General features: G+C 54.6%; 1 protein-coding gene across 11 annotated transcripts in view; it reads left to right on the top strand.

The window, feature by feature from the left end:
- The window catches only part of CEP164 (centrosomal protein 164), a 66,857-nt gene that overhangs the window by 31,264 nt on the left and 14,152 nt on the right, over nucleotides 1-21,441 (top strand). For 6 of the 11 annotated variants that reach the window (XM_027036601.2, XM_053204060.1, XM_053204056.1 and 3 more), the window contains 8 exons: nucleotides 5,106-5,510; nucleotides 6,483-6,563; nucleotides 8,696-8,788; nucleotides 13,498-13,583; nucleotides 14,516-14,683; nucleotides 15,548-15,661; nucleotides 17,193-17,330; nucleotides 19,956-20,156. In XM_027036601.2, coding sequence (XP_026892402.1) covers nucleotides 5,106-5,510; nucleotides 6,483-6,563; nucleotides 8,696-8,788; nucleotides 13,498-13,583; nucleotides 14,516-14,683; nucleotides 15,548-15,661; nucleotides 17,193-17,330; nucleotides 19,956-20,156 — 1,286 coding nt within the window. The remainder of the gene's footprint in view (nucleotides 1-5,105; nucleotides 5,511-6,482; nucleotides 6,564-8,695; nucleotides 8,789-13,497; nucleotides 13,584-14,515; nucleotides 14,684-15,547; nucleotides 15,662-17,192; nucleotides 17,331-19,955; nucleotides 20,157-21,441) is intronic. The other 5 variants (XM_027036597.2, XM_027036598.2, XM_027036599.2 and 2 more) reach the window with 5 other exon arrangements.

Genomic DNA, 21,441 nt, shown 5'->3' with positions numbered 1-21,441 from the left:
TGGGCAGCACCCCAGACAGCCCTGGGTGGAAGTGTCCTGCCAAGCTTTGTGCTCCCCTGTCTCTGTGCCATCAACAGTCACTTTGCTCATGATTCCATGAGAGGGCAGTAGGATGGCGAGAATGTCTGCTTCTCTCTCTCTCTCCTTCCCCCTCCTCTCCTGCTTTCAGTGTAAACCCATTTCTAGTCTATTACAGAATCAAAGGGGATAGGTTCATGGAACAGACTCTGAGAATGGGTGAGAGTGAGGAGGGGAGGCAGAGGGGTGGGTGAGCAGGCAGCGTGTGGCCTCGTGGGGCTGGTAAGAACCCATCATTGGATCAAAGGAGAGGGAGGGATCTGGGCTTAGAAATAACAGGATGATGTCAGTGTGATTGGGAAGTGCTAACAACATGGGGTGGGGGACAATGCGAAGACTTGAGACCAGCTGGGTGGGAATGAGACGTGGCAAATAACCTAACTGATGGTTGGCTTAGGAGGTTCAGCTCCCCCGGCCCCCACTCTCTCCCTCCCAAGCCATGTGGATTATAGTAGCCGCTGCCTTTTGGGGGGTATGTTAAATATTCATGAAATCTCTGGCACCGCCTTCCTCATGCAGATGACAAGGTTGTTTTTGAAAAGGCAGCAGATATTTGCCTTGAGATACTCAGGGGCCTGGGGCTGTGACAGGAGGAGGCAGAGCACAAATCAGCTCAGAGCAAAGCGATGCTGAGGGGGCAGCGCTCACCCTGGTCTGTGTACCCCACAGAACCCCGATGTGGGAGGCAGTACGCCGGGGCCTGGAATGTGCGTCCTGGGCAGGTCTCGGCCCACGGGGTGCCGACGAGCAGGGGCTGTGAAGGGTGAGGGGTCTGGAGTCAGGTGGATTTTCCCAGCACTCTGTCACGCACTGCGTGTAGTCTGCAACCAGTGTCCAGTCTCCCTTGGACGTTACCTCTGACTGTTGAATTGCTGCACTTGGTTGACACGGGCTCAGGGGATGCGAGCTCCTTTATTTTAGTATTAGCCAGGTTTTAATATCTTAATATTCAGGGCCTCTGCACTGGCAGTGTGGAGCCTGCTTGGAATTTTCTCTCTCTCTGCCCCTCCCCCCACTCCCCCTCCCCCATATGTGCGTGTGTGCATGTGCTCTCTCTCTCTCAAAAATAAATAAATAAACGTTAGGGACCCATGGGTGGCTCAGTTGGTTAAGCATCTGACTTTGGCTCAGGTCATGATCTTTCGGTCTGTGGGTTCAAGACCTGTGTCGGACTCTGCTGGCAGCTTGGAGCCTGGAGCCTCCTGCAGATTTTGTATCTCCCTCTCTCTCTGCCCCTCCCCCCACTCGTACTCTGTCTCTCTGTCTCTCTCTCTCAAAAGTAAACATTAAAAAATACATAAAAATAAACTTTAAAAAAATCTTTTAAGTTTTTTAATGTTTATTTACTTTTGAGAGAGAGACAGACAGACAGTGTGTGAGCAGGGGAGGGGCAGAGAGAGAGTAAGACACAGAATCCGAAGCAGGCTCCGGGCTCCGAGCTGTCATCACAAAGCCCAGTGTGGGGCTTGAACCCACAAACCATGAGATCATGACCTGAACACAAAGTCGGATGCTTAACCGACTGAGCCACCCAGGCAACCCTAAAACGGTATCTTACTGTTTAGGTAGACAGGATAGCATACACCCCTTGATGGGAAAGTCTTTTGAAGAATTTGAGCTTGAGAAGGGCATAGACTGGACGTCACAGCCTTGCGGCCTGACTACATTCTCTCATGTATACAAATGGGAGTCTCCGTCTGTGCCAGGTGTCCTCGGATTTTGGATAGGCTACTTGTTTTTCCATCATCTTGAATATTCATAGTTAACATTGTTTAGCTATTTTCCGTTTAATAAGCACCGTATTAAATAGAGTCTAATCCCTGCGTAACCTTGTAAAATAAATTGTACATCTGACTTTTACAGAGTAGGAACTCCTGTATCTGCATGACACCCCCATTTTGAAAAATCCGGTCAACAGGTATTCACTGCGCACTTATTACGTGCCAGATACTAGGCCCTGAGGATAGCACGGAGCTGATCTGGTGAGGGAAACCCATAGGAAGTCAGCAGTGACGATACAGTAGATGTTGTGACAGGACGGAAAGGCTCATCTCAGGACAGCTGCCCCAGGGATCAAGGAGGGCTTCCTGGAAGATGTGATACCGTGAGGACCAGAGGGAGTTTGTTAGGGTAGATCGTGTGTGTGTGTGTGTGTGTGTGGAATGTGCATGGCATCTCAGGAGCAGGGAGGGGTCTTCCTGGAGCTGGGCCCTGGCAGGTGGCTCTTGAACACTGGGGGGCCCCCCAGCCACATTGGGGTGGGTGCCGAGGATGCAAGCAGTGACCTTGTCCTGTGCTGTGCGGAGGGTGTTGGTGGAAGAGGAGGCTGATTGGGGCCGTCCTGATTGCCCTTTGAGCTTCTTCCCGCGGCAGGCCCTCGAGGGAGGCAGGGGAAGCAACTTGGTGGGGCTCAGAGGGTTGACCGTTTGCTAAATGAAGTGAAGTAAGCAACTTAAAAAAAAAAAAAGGTGCATGGCAAAGAGGAAAGTGGCACAGTGTTTATCCATAGGAGGAGAGGACGCCTGCAGGGTGTGGCTGCCTGTGCCCCGTGAGAAGCGGGCAGGGGCTGGGCGAGGAGCCGTGGGCCATGTGGGGAGATGCGGACTTTATCCCGAAGGCCACGGGTGCTGCTGTGGTCTGACCCTCCTTTGTCCCCTAATCCGAGGCCTGTTGCCTTTTTCTCTTCACCAGATGACCGCGGCCAGGGTGGATTGGCTCTGCTTGCTTGTGGTAGAGTGTGGCTGGCCAGACACCCCTCTCTCATCCTCAGGAACTCCCACCTGCTGGGAGTCCGTGGAGGCCCCTCAGACTGGGCACCGAACTCCTGCTGAGTGTCAGCCGCGGTTGCGGTATCGGGAGGGGGAGACCTGGCCCCGCTCTGCACGCGTTTCTCTTGAAGGGGAGCTGTTCCTCTCGGCCCTTTCTCTTAGCCCGGAGACCTTGGCGAGGCTACGGATATCGGGAGGACGGGCGGCACCACAGGGTGCCCTGCCCAGGCCTGAGGGAAGCCGCCCCCTCCTCCCTTTCACCTTCTGCTTTTCTCCCTGGGACGGGCCTGGGGCTGATGACGGTATCACCAGTGTCCCCGGTCCCTCGCTTTGGGCAGCAGAGGCTCAAAACCAGGGCTCTCTGGGACATTGCCCTTTTCTCCATTCTCAGCTGAATTCCTTGAGGGCAGGATCTACGTCTTGTTAATGTGTGGGTCCCCGGGCAGTGTCTGGCACATAGAAGGCACCCGGTGAATGACTGTGTGCATCTCACAGTAAAACATTACTTAACGTTTATGGGACACCGAGAGTCTTCCAGGCACTGTTCTCAGTTCTTGAGCTCACTTAGTGTTAACTCAATTAACCTTCCCTAAACCCAGTGAGATAGGCCCTCTTGTGTCTCCATATTTTAGAGGAAGAAACTGAGGCACAGGGAAGTTAAATCATTTGTCTAAGGTCACTGTAAGTGTGGGGCCAGGATTTGAACCTAAGTAGTCCGTCTCCAAAGCTGAGCTCTGAACCGCCCTGCTTTCCTGCCTCTCAGTCATCCTTGGAAAGTTTGGGTTGACTTGTCCTTAGGCTGCTAGACCTGCCGGCGGATGGTTGTGTCTTTGTGTTCAGTAGATGCTTTGACAGACAGCATCTGAATGCTGCGCTTAGGGCTTCTCCGGGGACCACTGAATTCTAGTCGTCAGGTCCCTTGTTTGAGTTTCCAGGTTGAGGAAACGGGAAGTCTCAAAAATCCCTGCTGAGAAGTTACTCACCCTGGCAGCCCCAGTGATGTTTTCTGGGAGGAAGGCTTTTCTGTATTTCAAGGAAGGATTTGCTTTTTCTATGTTGGCCGGCTTGAAAGGTTTTTCCTGGTCTTCCGAAAGAATATTTTTTTTAACGTTTGTTTATTTCTGAGAGAGAGCGAGACGCAGAGTGCGAGCACGGGAGGAGCAGAGGGAAAGGGAGACACAGAATCCGAAGCAGGCTCCGGGCTCCGAGCTGTCAGCACAGAGCCCAATGTGGGGCTCGAACTCACGAACCGTGAGATCATGACCTGAGCTGAATCAGTTGCTTAACCGACTGAGTTACCCAGGCGTCCTGGTTTTTCCTGGTCTTTAAAGTGAGGTTTGCGTGTGAGAAACAGGGTGTGGCAGCTGGAGAGGGTGCTCCTTTTGAGAGACCCTGCTAAGGGCACCACAGCAATGACAGCCTCCAGCTACAGCACTTTGATCCACCCTGGCTCATGCCAAGGCCATGCTTGTTGATGGAGAGCAACAGACCCCAGAGCAGGACCTTTTCTGCCAGATGTGGGACTGCTGTGCAGGCCAAGACTTTCTCAGAACTGGGCCCTTCCTGAGGCCACGCCTGTTCCGTCCCGTGTCCTACTCTCCCCGTCATAGGTCAGACCTGTGTTATGAAGGTCTCCCGACCCCTTTATCCTTCATAGCCACTTCCCCCGGTAAATCTTACCCTGGCTTCTTTCTGCTTCTCAGAGCGTGCAGTTGACAGTGCCCCAGACTTGCTTGTACAGGGGAGGCTTTAGGAAGAGAGCCACCCTCATTGCTATTGAGGAAGGTCTGTTTTTTCTCCCTGCTGCTTTTTAAAAATGAACAAATCGGAATTGTACACTTTGGTCCTTTTTTTTCTCCCATGTGATTTTCCATCATCATCACCATAAATACATATTGACTTTTTAAAAAATAAATATTGACTTCTGAGTCTGCAGTCTTATGATTTGGCTAATGGGGCTGGGACGAGGCATTTCTTCCTTGAGAACATAATAGCTGGTGATGGAGTTCAGTGCACTGGTTTCTGAGCCTGTCAGTCGTCGCGTCCGGTTGGGTGTATGCAAATCACCATAGACTTTTAGATTCAGTAGATCTGGAGTGGAACAGGGAATCTCTGTTTTAAATAGCTGTTAGGGTGTTTGATAACGGGAGCGCTGGCCCGTACGGGTCAAGGAATGACAGTTCCATCTTGTTGCAAGTCTCTGAAATCATTTGATTGATTCTGATGCCTCCTTGTCTGACATGGTCTGCTGCCACCCAGGAGTCTCCAAGAACAAGCCAGCCAGAGGAGAAGAAGGATGCTTCTCTGGATTCAGAGGCTGCCGGGCCCCCCACTCCCGGCAAGCTCTTCAGCCAGGATGCAGACAGCAGTCTGAGCAGTGCCGATGGCACAGGGCAGCAGGGAAGAGGGGCGAGTGCGTGGCTCCTGGAGAAAGAAAAGGATGAGAAGAGTGATTCAGGAATACCCAGGAGTGGGGTGGACCCTGGGGGCAGTCAGCCTGCCAAAGCCAACAAAAAGGAGGCACCAGAGGCCCCGGCGGATGTAGGAGAGGAGGGTTCCAGGAAGGGAGAGGTGGAAGGAGGCGCCGAAGGAGGAAGGAGGCGGAAGGAGGAGCCCAAGGAGGAAGCCTCTGTCCAGAAAGAGAGCAGATCGGACGCCAGCGAGGTAAAGCCCCTGTCCCCTGGGAAGTTGCCCCTCCTTCCCTGAGCTGCTCTCTTAAGCCCCGTGCAGATCCCCATCCCCACATCTTCATTACTGAGATGGGGAGCTTCATTTGCAGTCCCTGCAGCGGGCTGTCAACGTGGCTAGAACCCTTCATTGTGACAGATTTGCCCAGACCCAGCAGGCAGCCAGATCCTGAATGAAACTCCAAACCTGCTGGCGTTAGAAATTCAGGGTAGAAATTGGCCTTTCCGTTGGCACCCTCCCGGGACGTTTGTGTTCTTCTGTTCTACCTACTTGCTCTTTCTGCCTCCTCCTTGTACTTCTCGACACCAGTCAAGGGTCGCTGCTGTCTGTGTTTCAGTAGAGAGGGGAGGATATGGGTGAGGGTGGCAACCATTGGGAGCATTTTGCCCCAGGATCGGTCAGTCGGGCTACCAGAGGCTCCTCTCATTGATGGCCCGGCGGTCTTGCTTTGGCAAGACCAGGCAGTGACACGGAAGTAGTTCCCGGTGCCTGAGGCATCTTCGGTCGTCCGACCCTTAGCCCTGCTCCTCTTCCAGCCAAATGGGGAGGGGGTTCATTTAAAGGGTGTTAAGCTACTTCTTGGAGAAGACAGTCCCATTCTGTTTTCTAGGACAGCAAGAAGCCTCCCTGCTGCCCGCTTTCCAACCGTCTCCTCTCCACTTCACTTGGCTTTCCTTTCAGGTGTAAACCCTTGTTGACCCAAGTCAGAGAGTAGCTGTCCCTACGTAGCTGGGCTGGGCTGTTCAGCCTGAGTGGGGTGGGCACTGCTGCGTGTGTCCAGAAAGAAGGGGAGGGTCCACAGCCCCCTTTCAGGTTTTCTAGAAGAGGTGGGTTTTGGTGAGGTCTCGAGCTGCGTTGGCACCTTGGCCTGAACGGAATTCCCTGGGAAGTGATCCCAGCCCTCTCTGCTCCGCTCTGGGTGACGTCTCTATGGGTCTGTTTCCCCAGGAGTTGGAGATCAGCGAGCAGGTGAAGGAGCTGCAGCTGTCAGACTCCGCGGCCTCTGACCCCAAGTCCTTCCTGGAACTGGTGAGTCTGAGGGGGGTGGGGCAGCAGCGTGGGGTAAAGCGCGTGGCTTTGTGAGCCCCTGCGGTTCGTTTTGCCTGGCGTCACACAGCTTGTAGGTGGGAAGTCAGGACTCAAACCTGGATCTTGTCTAACTCTGGTCTCTCAGCCCATTAGCTAAGAGTAAACGCTACCTACTTCACAGGTTTGCTATGAGAAGAAGGTGAGGCAAAGAATGTAAAACGTTAGCCTATAAACATCAAATAACTATAAGCTGTTATTACTGTTTCTTGTTTCTGCAGTGGGAATTGTCTGGGAGATAGGTGATCTAGAGCCTCTGGGCTGTAGCAGAGACATTGCATGAATCTAGGAGGTTAGAGACTGGTTGTGTGTGTGTGTGTGTGTGTGTGTGTGTGTATTTGTATTTGTGGGACCACCGAGCAATGGCACGGCCCGGTCCTCAGGCTAGGTGGGCTGCTGCAATTACTGTTCCAAAGAGAAGACATCGTCCTGGAATGTCACCGGGCGTGGTTGCTTTGTCCCGGGCCTTCCACGCAGCCTGCTGTATCCTGGCCCCCTCTGCCAGGTCTGTGCCTACAGGGAGTAGTCGAGGGTGCTTTTTGGCAGCGCATCACCTCTGGAAAGTGTGCTCCATCTGTTTGGAGGAGGCGGATCAAAGGGAAGGGATTAGCGGGAGAGGGTCAGGGATGAGCGGTAATGATAGGAGGGGGTGCAGAGGAATTAGGAGGCTGCGTGCTCTAGCCCCTCGCTGAGCCACGGGCTTAGGAGGCAGATGGCAGCTGCATTAAGTGGAGTAGAACTCGAACCGAAAGGAAAATGTCACCAAAAAAGAAAGCCCCTAAGCTAGGAAGGGAAGGCAGAAAGTCGTTGTTGGCAAAAACCATCGTGAAGAACAGGCACGTCTCAGGACTCTTGGAAGCCAGGGCTCCATCCCTTCTGAGGGAGTCACTGTGTGGACAAATGTGCCCATGAATGTTTTTCTCCTCTATGGGAGTGGGTGGAGGAAGCCATGGACAGCAGGACCAGACCTCGGCTGGGCATCCTGCCATGTATCAGGGCTGATGACAGAACTGTCCCTATTAGCGTGCTGTCAGGTAGCAATCCTTCAGTGGGTTCAGCAGGGCTCTTGGGCTTGGAGGGGGCAGGATCAGGGTCCTGTGGCAGCCAAAGGGTGACGGGGAGCTGGCACCTGTGTGGGTACTTGCCGCCTGTCCCAAAGAGAAGCCTGTGGACAGAGCACCGCTAATTAAGCCCCATTGTCCAGAAGGGCAGTGGGGGAAGGGAAAGAGAAAGCTGAGAACGGCCATCATGCCTCGTTTCAGTGCTGCCCACAGGTCTTGTGGGCACTTTGACCTCTCTCCTGGTACCCTGGTTGGCTCTCTCCTGGTGCCCAACTGGTGCCTTGGTTGGGCACCAGGAGGGAGAGACGACTGGAAAGTGACATGATTGGCAAAGAGCTTGGACTTTGGAGTCAGCCCAGGGCACATCTGACCACCAACCAGCCCCGTTGTTTATCAGCTAGTTGGGCTTGGGTGAATTACATCTCCCCTAAACCTGCTTCCTTATCTGTGAGATGGAGATAAGGGTGTCAGTCTCATGGTTATTTTTCCCTCCATGGTTTTATTATGGAAAAAAAAAAAAGTTTTTTTTAAATATTTGGGAGACAGAGACTGTGTGGGTGGGGGAGGAGCAGAGAGAGAGGGAGACACAGAATCCGAAGCAGGTTCCAGGCTCTGAGCTGTCAGCCCAGAGGCCAACCCGGGGCTCAAACCCACGAACTGTGAGATCATGACCTGAGCCGAAGTTGGACACTTAACCCACTGAGCCACCTAGGTGCCCTGGAAAATTTCAAATATACAGAAAAATTAAAAGGATTTTAGAGTGAATACACACATACTCACCACCTAGGGTCTTCAGTGAACATTTTACCATACTTGCTGTATCACATGTCTTTCCAGATTAGTCACAGTGTGATTTTGAAGATGACAATAATCGGTAGATGTGAAAACCTTTAGCGCGGTGCCTGACCCGTAGTGGGCCCCTTTCTGGAAGGTGGGGGGTGGAGGAGAGGCCGTGACACGGACGATGCCGACTGTGACAGGGGCAGCGCTGACCTCCCCCTCCACTCCCTCTAGGACTTCGGTTTTCGCAGCCGGATCTCAGAGCACCTGATGGATGTTGACGTGCTTTCCCCAGTCCGCCGGGAGGGGAGTCTCTCTGGATGCTGGGTAACCCGAGCTGAGCCCTGCTTGTCCCGGGCTGTGTTTCTGGGAGTCCCCTTGCTTCTAACTCAGTAAGGCATGGCCCGGGCTGTGTCTGTGAAGGCCTCCCAATCGTTTCTGCTCTTTGCTGCTCTGAATTGAGTCATCCTCCCTGCCGCCTTTAACAGACATTTATCTGTTCATTTGTTTATTTAGCAACGACCAATTTGACCAATTGGTCAAAGGTTGACCCATTTGCTCATGTGCAAAGCTCTGTATAGACTGTGTGTTTCAAGGCACTTGCCAACCTGGCCCACTCAGCCTCTTGCAGCCTCATCCTCAGAGCACCTGCCACACACTGGCCGTGCCCACCGAGTGCTCGCCGTTCCCGGGGCACACAATCCACCTCCTTCACTGCCCTGCCTGCCGTTTGCTTTCCCCTTTTGTTCCGAGCCCCTTCTTGGTCTTGGAGGCCCACCTCTGACACCACCTCCTCCAGGCAGGGTGAATTGTTCTGTCCTTTTGCTACCCTTAGTGCTGCTCCTTTTGGTTGACAGGTCTTGGGTCTGTCTCCCTCCTGGATATAAGCTCTGTGTGGGCGTGGGAAATGTCTGCCCCACAGAAGGGTAGGAATAGATAGATGACTCAGACACACGTCCTGTCCTTAAGGAGCTTGAAGACAAGAAAGTCATTTTTTTCCCCCTCCGTGGGCTTGTTTAAGAGAAGATTTTGGCACATGGTGTCTGTAGGTTGAAGGGAGCATTTGGTTTGGGTGAATGGAAGTTTGCCGGGTGGAACAAACAAGGTGTCCGATGTGAATCAGGTCTGGGAGCCCTTGGAGGACTAAGTGCTGAGTCAGGGTAGAGCTTTTAGGCCAGTGGCACTTGAGGTCACGTGCTCCTCTCAGCTCTGGCTGGTAAGCCTTGCCGTGCTACTGCCCAGCCAGCAGATCGAGGCCGGACCTTGGTCACACCTGTTTGTAGCACTGGACGAAGGGTGTAAAGGCACACACAGGGCGGGATTAGTGAGGAAGGGTTGGGAGCAGGGAGTTGGTAGGCCCTTTTGGCAGTAGGTAAGTGGGAAAGTCGGTGGGCAGGATGGATTTGCATAGCTCTGGCTCCAAACTCTAGCCAATATCCGAATCCTTGGAGGCTTTAAAAAAGAAAGATTTCTAGGTCCTGCCTAAGACCCAATGAGGCCAGCAGCCCTTTTTTGGGATATGCCGGTTGGCATGTAGGAGTAGCAGGGCCTGGCCTGGATCCGGTTCTCACGAGGCACTCTCTGAGGCAGACAGCCCCGGCACAGGAAGTCCTAAGCTGGACCTCATGACCAGGGTGTTGGGGCACCGAGCAGCGCCAGGCAATCAGGTGGGCTGACCACACAGAGCCCCTCGTGGGCCTTAGTTACTCCAGCTGTCTCCTGTCTTCAGGCCATGCAGAGGGTTGAGCCAGGAGGTGGAGTTGAGGAGACAGGGGCAGCCCTTTGTGGCTCTGACAGCACCACAGGTGTGGTCCCCTTTGTCTTCGGCTCCTCCGGCCAGGGCCAAGGCAGCGGCTTAGAACTGAACTAAAGTTCTAAAAATTTCATGAAAAGTTCATAAAAATTTTTATGCAGCTTTTTTTTTAATATTTATTTATGTTTGAGAGAGAGACAGACAGAGCATGAAAAGGGGAGGGGCAGAGAGAGAGGGAGACACAGGATCTGAAGCAGGCCCCAGGCTCTGAGCTGTCAGCACAGAGCCCGATGCAGGGCTTGAACTCATGAACTGCGAGATCATGGCCTGAGTTGTAGTCGGATGCTTAACTGACTGACCCACCCAGGTGCCCCTATAATTTTTTTAATGTTTATTTGTTTTTGAGACAGAAAGAGCATGAGTGGGGGAGGGACAGAGAGAGAGGGAGACACAGAATCCGAAGCAGGCTCCAGGCTCCAAGCTGTCAACCCAGAGCCCAATGCAGGGCTTGAAACTCACGAATTGCGAGATCATGACCTCAGTTGAAGTTGGATGCTTAACCGATTGAGCCCCCCAGGCGCCCCTGACGCAGCTTTATCCAGATGCAGTGGACATATGATAAACTGGACTTACTTCACATGTGCCACTGGATAAGTTTTACCATATGTGTGTGCCTTTCAAACCATCACTGTAGTCAAGATAATGATTATAATGAATTAGGAACATGAGTTTTATACTAAATTACAAAAGTGACCATGAAGTTGTTTCAAATAATCCAGAAGGTCAAAGCCTTCCACTTCCTGCAGGCTTACTGCCACAGGTGGGGACTATTAACGGTTTCCATGAACACTTTCGTGTGCCTTTCCAGAAAGGTTTAAGTCTGTGTCTGTTTTCTGTTTATCTTTTCCCTCCCCACAGACATTGGGACTGTGTCACAAAAAGTGCTTGGCGATGTGCTCTTTAACTTAGAGAGCAGCTAGGGAATAGGCCCTTGACTTATTTCTCAGTAATTTCAGATCTCCCTTACTCTCCTTACTAGTCGTGTAGCAGTGTGCTTTCTGAATGTACCGGGATTTATTTAGCTGGGGACCAGGTCATGAACACAAAACCCTGGAGCCGAGTTAAGGGTGGGCAAGCGGTGTCTTGAGCACAGTTGGGCCAGAGGTGTCGGGTGTGCTGGCCGTGTCCCCTTTCTGAAGAGTTCTTTTCTGGGGCAAAAGGGTCTGGGGATCAACTGCTGCTCTACTCCAAGGCCCTCTGTCCGGGCGCTTTCCCAAGGTGGCCCCTTCTGTCCGGCAGAGGGGCTTGTGTGTTTCCGGCAGCAATAGAGATGAAACAAGTAGGAAGCAGACAGACTTGGTAGCTCATTCTTTCCGACCCACGGCTCAAGCCCCCCATTTTTATCACGATCACCCCACTTTGCTGTCCATGTCCCATTGGGGTTTGTTGCGTAGAGTGTCCTGTGTGATTTTTTTTTTTTTCCTTGCAAGTGACAGAGGGAGCCGTCTGCCGAGCTCGGTGTGATCCGTGGGGGAAGAAGGCTGGAAGGGACGGGCGGGGCGGGGCCGTTATCTGCAGGCTCTGGCCAGGCTGACGTGATGCAAAGTGGCAGTGCTGGCAGGCAGCCTCGTGCTGCAGGCACCAGCAGGTACTCACAGGCAGCATCTCTATTTTTAATGTAATTTGGGGGAGCTGGCTCCTAGCTCAGGCCCTGCCCTTCCTCGCCCATCCAGATGGTAGAGTCGGCCACAGCTGCTGGGGCTCCGGCTGCCAGCGGAGAGGCGTGGGAGGCCGTGTGCACGGGGCTGGGGACACGGCAGTGCGCCAGCCCGGCCGGAACCCCACTGGGGAAGACAGAGTGAGTTGTCTCCTGCCCTGCCTCTCCCGTTAACCCTCACGTCCCGGAACCGACAGGGCACCTGTCATTGTGACAGAAGGGGTACGGGCCCTTGAATGGAGACGGGCCCCGGCAGAGCTGAGGTTTTATGCCTTAGGCTGGGGAGAGGGGTGGAGCGGGGACACAGGCGCTGGCATTTGTGGCACGCCTTCCCTGGGCCACGAGTCAGGCTTTATGTACGTGATCGAATTTAATCGTCACCTCGAGCCCCGTGAACTGAGCTTTACTGTCCCATTTTATGTATTTGCTTTTTAAAAATGTTTATGTATGTGGAGAGGGAGAGAGAGAGCATGAGCAGGGGAGCAGCAGAGAGAGGTGGGAAGAGAGAATCCCAGGCAGGCTCTGCTCTGTCAGCACAGAGCACCGGTGTGGTGCTCGATCCCACACACCATGAGATCATGACCTGAGTTGAAATCAAGGGACGGATGCTCGACTGACTGGGTGACCCATTTTAGAGTGGAGGAGACAGACTCCCCAGCTGGGAACCGATGGAGCCCCCCCGGCACTCCTTGGGCAGCTTTATCGAGATGCAGTGGACATTTGACAAACTGGACTTACTTCAAAGGTGCCACTGGATAAGTGAAGTGGAAAAACAAGAGCTTGAGTCCAGGCCGACTACCCTGTTAGCCCCCTGGGGCCCCCCCTCGCGGAAAATGATTGAACTTACAAAGAACAGCCCTCTTTTTCACCCGCTTGCTAAATTGGCCCAGACTCCCAAGCTTGAAAATGAGATTTTGGGTTTTATTTTTTGGATGGGTGGAGTAATCAGTCCCTGACTGGGAAGGGGGCATCATCGTCTACTGATGGGACCTGGGTGCTTGGGGGAGCCCAGAATGGGGCAGAGGAGCACCCTGTCTTCCTCCCTTCGGATGCCCAAATGGTGCTCTTTCTGTCTCGTTTCAGCACGTCCCCATCTCTCCAGGGTCCTTCCTTGTTAATGTGCTTGGCCGCTGCCCCACTTCTGCCCGCTTGACTTTGCCGTCCCTGTACATCACCGATACTGGAGGTCCAGGCCTCCGTGGATTCGGGGTGTTCACGGATGTCTCGGCCTTCTCTTGGCAACTGTCAGTGAAGGCTTCCAGTGACGGGAGGAAGGGTTTTCTTTCTGGTACATGTTCGCCTTTAGCTTCTGGCTCTGCACGCAGTGACTGTGCCATCTGGCTCATCGTCCCTAGGCCAGCAAGGCCGGCCCTGGAAGCAGCTGCGAGCCTGGGGGCTTAGCCATAGCTAAGTAGATGGGCCTCCTCTTCTGTGTCCCGAGTGGTCCTTATCCACTCAAGAGCCACCTCTCAGTATGTCCTCCTAGGCCCGAGAGTTGGTTGGACGGTTGAGGGACCCATATGCAGACCTCTTCAGTAGGCACTTGCCACTGCTGCTTGCCCACAGGCCCAGAGGTTGGGAAGAGAAGACAAGGATGGCAGCCAGTCCAGCCAAGATGAGCCACAGAGCAAGCGGTGCAAAGGCTCGGAGAGGTACGGTACGTGGGAGGCCGCCCTCAGGGGCTGTTGGGATGGTGTGGACCGGGGCAGAACCCCTGGGTTTGGTGTGCGTGGCTCATCGTGCTCCTGCCTGCGGGCAGACGGTGAGCGGATTGGATGGCCTCGCAAAGTCTGTGCGTGTGTGCACGCGTGTGTACGTGAGCATGCCCTCTGACTCTGCACCGCGACAGGAGTGTGGGTGCATGTGGTGGGACTTTGTACACCGCTGTGGGCCAAGGCTCTGTGCTCTTCACTGGAATGGGTTAAGCTGTGTGTGTGCCTGGTCATGGGCCAGGGCTGGAGGAACTTTCTAGAGGGTCAGTACTACAGCTTGGAGGTGATTTGGAGAGAGAGAGTGACAGACTAGGAGGGAGAGCGGGGAGACTAGGAGGGAGAGACCAAGGTTTCCCGCTTCTGAGGCTGGAGCCTGAAATGAGAGAGGGAAGGGCTGCTACCCTGGAAGAGGAGGCGGGGCAGTGCTCCTGCTTCTTGGACCTTGAAGAGCTGTCCGCATTCCTTCTTGCCTTTGTGCATTTTCTGCAGTCTGACCATTCGAGTCTGGTTCCTCTTTTTCTCCCTACTTTCCGCTCGGCTCTTGCATCCCTGCCTGGCCTCAGTGATGGTGAACGCTGGGAGCGGATGCACCCATGAGGGGGCCCAGCTCTCGCCCCTGAGCCAAGCGGATGCAGTGCAGGGACCCGGGAGGGCTGAGTCTAGTCCAGGCAAAGGGAGAGCTCAGTGGGGAGTCTCCCCCTCTTGCTTCTCTGGCTGCCTTGCCCTCCGTGGCTCCCCATGGATGTAGGGCCAGGACTGGAGCCCTGCCTGGAAGGAGGAGTGGACCCAGGTCCACGTACCACACTCGCCAGTTCTCTCCCTGCTCTCCAAATGGTGGGGCCTGACTCTGCTGCTCTGGCTGCTCTGACCAGGTCCTCTCCCCGACTTGTGCCTGGGAGGCGGCTCCAGAGTCCCCTTCAGAGCCAGGCCACCGAAGAAGGGCCTCCGGAGGCCTCTGAGGGGCAGCCTGAGCAGAAGCGGGCAGAGGAGCCCGGGGAGGACTCTGCAGGCAGCTCCATCCCTGCCGGTTCCCTGAGGAGGTAAGGGGGACCTGGAAGCCTTCCAGGTGTGTAGTTGTGTGTGCGGGGGTGCCTGGGGAAGTGAGAAGCCGGGGACGGTTTGCAGCCTAAGCAGCAACCTCAGGTTTCCACTTAGTGTCCCCCGTGAGCTGGAAAATGAGGAAATGTGCTTCTTCCTAGTCCTCAGTCTACAGCTAAAATTGGGGTGCCCCCTCCAGTTAGGGGAGCCTGGAAACTCCTGAACCAGGAAGCATCTCTTCTGATCCAGCTGTCTTCCTGCCGGGGGCCTGGGTCAGAGACTGTCCCCCACCTGAGCTGTGCTGTGCCTGCGCCCAGTCCCCACCTGCCAGTGCTCCTCACCCCTCCCGGCGGTCCTTCAGCAAACCCAAGTAGGGCCCCGTTGTATGCTGGGCCCCTGGGGGAGGGAGGTGCAGAGTCCTAGGCTTCCCTGAGGCCAGCCGAGAGGGCCTTCGTGCCCCAGCCTGGCCCAGAGCCTGGCGTACATCGGCCAGATCTTCTGTTCCCCCGGTGAGAGGAAGATGCTGGTGTCAGAGCTGGTTTTAGAGCACATCCAGCTGGGATGAGTCACTGAGAGAAGCCAAGCAGAGCGATGTTCAGTCAACAGCATCCGCTGCCTACCCCGCTATGTGCAGAGCGGCTCCTTTGGAGCCCTAACCGTGCACGGCCCACGTGGACGGGCCTCTGGTCCTCAGTGTAAACGGCCTGGGAAGAGGCAGGTGGGGGAGAGTGAGGCCTGAGATCAGGAAACTCAGCTGGGGCTACTTCCCTTGTCCTCATCACAGCTCTCTGACCCCAGATGGGTGCACTGGGGGCCTCTCGCCTTCCTACTGCTTTTAACACCGTTGCTTCCTCAATGCTCTCAAGGGAAGAGACCCCAAGCCCACCTGCCGCCCCCGCGAGGGGCAGGGAGCAGCGCTCCGGGGCCGAGGAGCCTGAGGAGGGGGCGGCCAGCCCTGCCGCACCAGCCTCTCCAGAGGTGTAAGGGCCGGTGTTCGTGTCTGTCCCCGTCCTCCTTTGTGTCTGTGTGGTGTGAGTGCCCACCACTCCTGGGTGGTTGGGAGGGGATGCTGTGGCCCCTGCCCAGGGGGAGCGGCGGGGGAAGATTGCGTGTGCCCCTCATCGTGTGCAGCCGTGGTCACCGATCTGAGTGTGGGTTGGCCAGGTCCCCGGGGCTCCTGGTCAGGGCCTGAGGTATGAAGGTGGAGGGGCGGGGGCACCTCCCGGCGTAGCAGTTTTTCCTGTTTTCCCCTCCACCTCGCACTATTTTTCGCTTTCTTAAAACCATTTTATTGAGGTGTTTACGTACGTGAAAGCACATAAATCTGAACTGTACAAGTCAATGCACATTTACACGCAGATCAGATGTGGAACATTCCCGTCCCTTCAGGAAATTTCCTCACGCTCCTTTCCTCTCAATCCGCCACCCCAGGACACCGCTCTTCTGGCTTCTGTCCTGTAGATTCGTTTTTCCCGTTCTCCAACGGGATGTAGACGGAGTTATGCAGTATCCGGTATATGTGTTTTGGGCCTGGGTTCAAAGCTCACCAGCACTTCTAAGACCTGGAGATCAGTAGATCAGTGAGCTTTCCTCCTCCCATTTCCCTTTCCCCTCCCACCCCTTTTACAGATGAGGAGACTGAGGCTCACGTGAAGGGATCTGCCCAATGTCACGTTGCCGGTCGGTTGCATAACTAGGACGAGGCTCTGGTGCCTGGAGCCCTAGACTTCCGACTCAGCGTGCAGCCACGGCTCCTTTTCTCTACAGGGACAGAGAGGAGCCAGGGTTATGCAAATTTTCCCATCTGTGAACCGAGCGGTACAAAAGGATCATGAGCTCTTGGGACTCGGGCCGTTGACTAGAGACGGGGTCACGCACTGGTTACTCACAGGCAGTGCCGCCGAGAGCTGGCAGTGCACGTGAGCTCATGACTTTTGTCCTCACCACAGCACTGCAGAGTGCTGTAGGGAAGGGACAGCCCCACTTTTCAGGTGGTGACAGCTCTGACCCTGAGGAATGACCTGGCTTTCCCAAGTCTCCTTGGGGGCTGTGCACAGCAGGTCAGGGTGTTTTCTACGAGGACAGGAGGCGAGGTGTGGTTCAGAGACAGGACCCTCTGGGCAGAGGTCAGAAGGCGTCTTCCTGGCGCCTCTGGGAGGGAAGCTGGGCAGTGAGGCTCCTCCCCCCTGTCTTGCTGATGAGTCCTCTTACTTTGTGTTTCTCCTCCCAAACCAACAAGGCCGCCCCTTCTGGGTCTCAGAGAGACATTCCTTGACCACACAGTTTACACAGAACCCTTAGGAAGTATCTTCTGTTCCTTTGCAGAGTCTTTTCAGGCCCCATAACGTCCTTGTCATTCATGTTCACAGCTACGTGTCTGTGTTTTGTGAGGAGTGGCCCTGTGTCTGTGTTTCATTTGTTTGTACCTGCGGGGTTCTGATTTATGGAGGTGACTGAGTGACAACAACAGGCCGGTGCCATTAAGGAAGAATTTATTACTTACGCTTCCAGAGAGAAGAGGGCCTGCCACACCATGCCAGGCCACCTGGGGGATGACCAGGGTGTGTCAGGAGGCAGAAGAGGCGAGAAGGGAGAGCACAGCCTAGAGCCTTTGTTGGGGTTTCCCTGGGAAGGAATAGGCGAGGCAGGGTAAGTACCTTGAGTGAGTGTAGGATTTGACAGTATGAATGATTTTGGTGGGCTTTGGGCTATGGGGGTGGCCCTCCAGTTGCCTGGTGTGAGTTATGTAAGGAGATGCTTGTGGTCTAGCCTCCCTGGGGGATCGGTTGGTTTGCATATGAAAGTCATGTTCTTTCATATACATATTTCATATACATATATATATTTTCATATACATGAAAGACATGTTCTTTCACATAGAGTTGGCTAATCCTTGGAGGGCCAGTCTCTCTGCCAGCAAACTTTTAAAGATGTCAAAACATCATCATCATAAAATAACACCAAATAAAAAACCATGATTCATAGAATCCGTCACCTTTCACAGATGTTGTCAAGCCACTCAGGAGGAGTTAGGGGCAGAGGGCGGGCCAGCAAGCGCTGTGAGGCCAGAAGGCCTGGGTCTGGGACACAGGGATTGCCTCCCCTTGGTGATCCCGGCGTCTTTCCTGAGGTGCTTGTAGAAAGGGGGCCCGGGGGGGCGGTGAATGAATGAAAACCCCTGGGTCGAGCACGAGAGGGGACAGGATCTCTTCGCGGTTGTAGTGGTGGCACAGCCATTTCCGAATGTCCTGGGTGCCACAGCCTCCCTCCTCCCCACTGCCTGCCCTCCTTGCTTCTTCTTCTCTTTCTTGTCTCGCAATGACTTGGTGGCCGGCCTGAGGTGATTATGCCCGCACAGAGCCTCCCTCTTGGCCACCGACTGTCGGAAACTGGGTCTCACTGATGCTGACACCCGAGGAGCGGCCTAGAAATCAGACCTGCCTCTTCCTCTGGAGGCTTCATCTTCCCAGTTGTCTCCTCAATCATTCAGGGCATCGTTGACTGCCTTGGACCTAAGCTGGGCGTTTGGGATCGTAGAGCTTTAAAACGGGGACACGGAGAAGAGGCCCGCGTGCCAGGTGTGCAGGCGTGCTCGCCGGGGCGTGTGGCCCGGGCACGTGCTGCCACGCCGTCTGAGGCCCCATCTTTCCACAGCATCTATCCCTGGGGCTCCACATAGCTCCGCAGCCCACAGGGGAGAGAGACATTAAAAGGTACCGTCTCAGGGAGAAAAGATGTTTTCAGCCAAGGCTGGAAATGAGTTGGAGGGTTGATGAGGCGGAGAGCTGGCGGGGGGAGGTCCTTTCCGAGAGCAGGACTCTCAGAGGAGGTGGCGGCCACATCTCTCACATCTGCATCGGTTGGGCTATGTCAGGGGGTCTGGAGGAGAGCCGGGAACTGGAAGGGGGGCCGGGGCGGCGTTGAGAGCAGAAGACAGTCGAAGGCACGGCTCAAGGCCATTTCCAGGCTGAGTTATGATTTTAGGAAAGGGGGGAGGAAAGAGCTTTTTGGTATTTCAGAGACGTCAGTAGCCTTTTATGTCTTCCTTCTCTCTCTGGTCTCGAGGGGCTGAGATGGAATTCCAAAGCCCGCGTTTTCTTCTGCCGTTCTAATCTGATCCCGCCTGCTGCCTTCCATCTGCCACAGCGAGGGGAAAGGGGGTCCCGCGTCCCCAGTCGGGGGCCGGTTCCCCTCTGCAGCCCCTGCCCCACTGCTCCCCAGTGGACCGTGTCCACGCGCTGCTGAGGCTGACGGGGCCAGCGTGCCTGGCCTGCCGCCCGTGCACCATCGGGGCGGGTGGGGGGTGGTGGTTGTGAGGCGAGACCAGTCAGGTTGAGGGAGCGGGGGGCTTCAAACTCGCACTGGCCTTTAGGACGAAGCTGCTCTGGGGTGTGCAGTACTTTTAGCCCCTGATGCTTTCATGGCCTTGAATGTTCTTGGGTTTCTCTCTGGGCATTTCCTTCAAGAACCAGCATACAAGCAATATAGCAACCTTCACACAGACATCTTTCTAACCTTTATTCCTCATCTCACCACCCACCTTGTGCATCCACGTCGGCTCTGAATTTCTGTTACCCGTTTCCAAATATTGAGTTAACTCCAAGCAGATGCAAACGTGGCGTCATCAAGGAGATGGGAGCGTGGCATTCTTGGTGCACTCTTGCTACACTCTTTGGCTTAGGGAGCAGTCTCCTGCCTGGCTGTTTAGGCAGCGTGGGAGGAGATTTCCTGTTCCTGGACCTCCACGGACTGTTGGGGGTCTCAGGGCTCGGAGACATGCTGCGGCTTCTCCTGCTGGCTCATGAGCATTGGCCCGTGTTCAGTTTGGGAGGCAGAGAGTAGCCTCTGGGGGTGTCCCAAGGTGCTGGCATGAGCCTCAAGGAGCAGGCAGAGCCCTAGTGGGGAGACGGAAATGGCCGTGAACCGTCCTGGGGAAGAACCCACTGGGGACAGAGCTTCAGTCTTTCCCTATCGCTGTCAGCTCTTGAGCCACATCTTCAGGTTTGTACTTCGGGCTACAACCTACCAGGTCCACTGAGAGCCCAGTATGGGCCGCCCTTCTTCCTGGACCACCACAGCGAGGCTTGCCCTGTGAACAAATACTGCCTGGATCCTTGAGGGGGTAGCCTTCCTGCCTGCCCCTTGCGTGAGCTGATTTGCGTATGTGATTCCTGACCCTGGGCCCTCCCCCCATTAGGATTGCGTGTGTGCTGTTCTGTGTGTGTGTAAAAGGTGGGATAGTAAAGCTAGCGAGTGTTGTTCCACCCTTGGCAGGCGAGCTGCGGAGCCTGCAACTCCCCCAAAGCAGGCTTCCCTGAGGGCCGTGGAGGAGGCCGTGGCCCACGACCTGGAGCAAGACCAGAGGCGGCTTCTGGAATCGAAACGAGAGAAGATTCAGCAGCTCCGGGAGAAGCTGTGGCAGGAGGAAGAAGAGGAGGTCCTCCAGCTTCACCAGCAGAAAGAGAAGTCTCTCAGGTCCTGTCCCTCCCCTTACGCAAGCTGCCTGGGTCTCGAGGTGACATGGGGAGGAAGGGAAGCCCTCCTCCCACCCCGGACACTCATGGCCCCACCAACACTCCTCCTCGGTGGCCTCTGTGGAGGAATGGGCTTCCTGGTTCCTCTCTTTGGGAGGGAGTTGGGAGGCGTGATGACAGCGGGACCAGCTGACAGTTTTTGAGAGATTACACGGGTCCACGTGCCTCATAGCTGCTAATTGGTTTCGTCCTGAGAGCGGGTCCCATGAGGTGTTGCTAGCAACCCTATCATGTTAAAGGATCTACCAGACGGATGAAGAAACTGAGGCACAGAATGGTTATTTAACATGTCCAAGGTATTGAAGTTAATAAGCAGAGCCGGGGGCGCCTGGGCAGCTCAGTCAGTTGAGCATCCGACCCTTGATTTCTGCTCAGGTCACGATCCCAGCGTCGTGGGATTGAGCCTCATGTCGAGCTCCATGCTGAACGTGGAGCCTGCTTGAGATTGTTTCTCTCCCTCTGCCCCTCTCCCCTGTTCATGCTGTCTCTCTCAAGTAAATAAGAAAATAAATTTAAAAAATGCAGCAGAGCCAGAAGAACCCAGGCACTTTGTCCCCGGGGGCCCATTCTTGGTAGTCATTGCCCTCTCTCTTGGTAGTCAGGGCCCTGTTGGGACCCAGCGAGATTGGTAGGGACCACACAATATGGTGTGAGGTGCTATTTCCCAGGATCCAGAAGTTTCATTTGGGTTCCTACTCTTTGTGGTGTTGGCTGGGAGGCCCTCAACAAGCAAGACACTTAAGGCTGGGCCGGGCCTGTGTGGATGAGATCGTGTGTATACTTCATAAATAAGCTGGAGGTTACTTTCATAAGAAAAGGCTGTCCAGGGCTGGCACAGCGGCTTCAGAGTCACCAGGTCCCTGGTGGTCCTTTAATCTCTCTGCACTTGAGTGCTGGTTACTCTCAGGGCCTCTTCGTCCTGCTGAATCCCCAGTCATCGTGTCTGTGCTGCCAGCAGGGAGAATAGGGATAGAGTACAAAACTGGTAACTTCTAGCTCATTCGGTCCCTTTTAAGGCTCTTTCTTGGAAACTTCACCTAATAACTTCTGCTTATTCTTGTAAGGAGTTTTCCTGGAAATTTTACTCAATAATTTCCACTCACATCTCATTGGTTACTTCTGGCTGCAAAGGAAACTGGGAAATGTCCTCCTTTAGCTGAGCCTCTTTACCTGATGGAATAAAATCAGGGCCCCTTTAGGAAGGGAGCATGGGAGAAGGGCCACCG

Source organism: Acinonyx jubatus, chromosome D1 (genome assembly GCF_027475565.1).
Source record: "Acinonyx jubatus isolate Ajub_Pintada_27869175 chromosome D1, VMU_Ajub_asm_v1.0, whole genome shotgun sequence".
NCBI classification, from domain to species: Eukaryota; Metazoa; Chordata; class Mammalia; order Carnivora; family Felidae; genus Acinonyx; species Acinonyx jubatus.
This window is presented reverse-complemented; position numbering and strand designations above follow the sequence as displayed.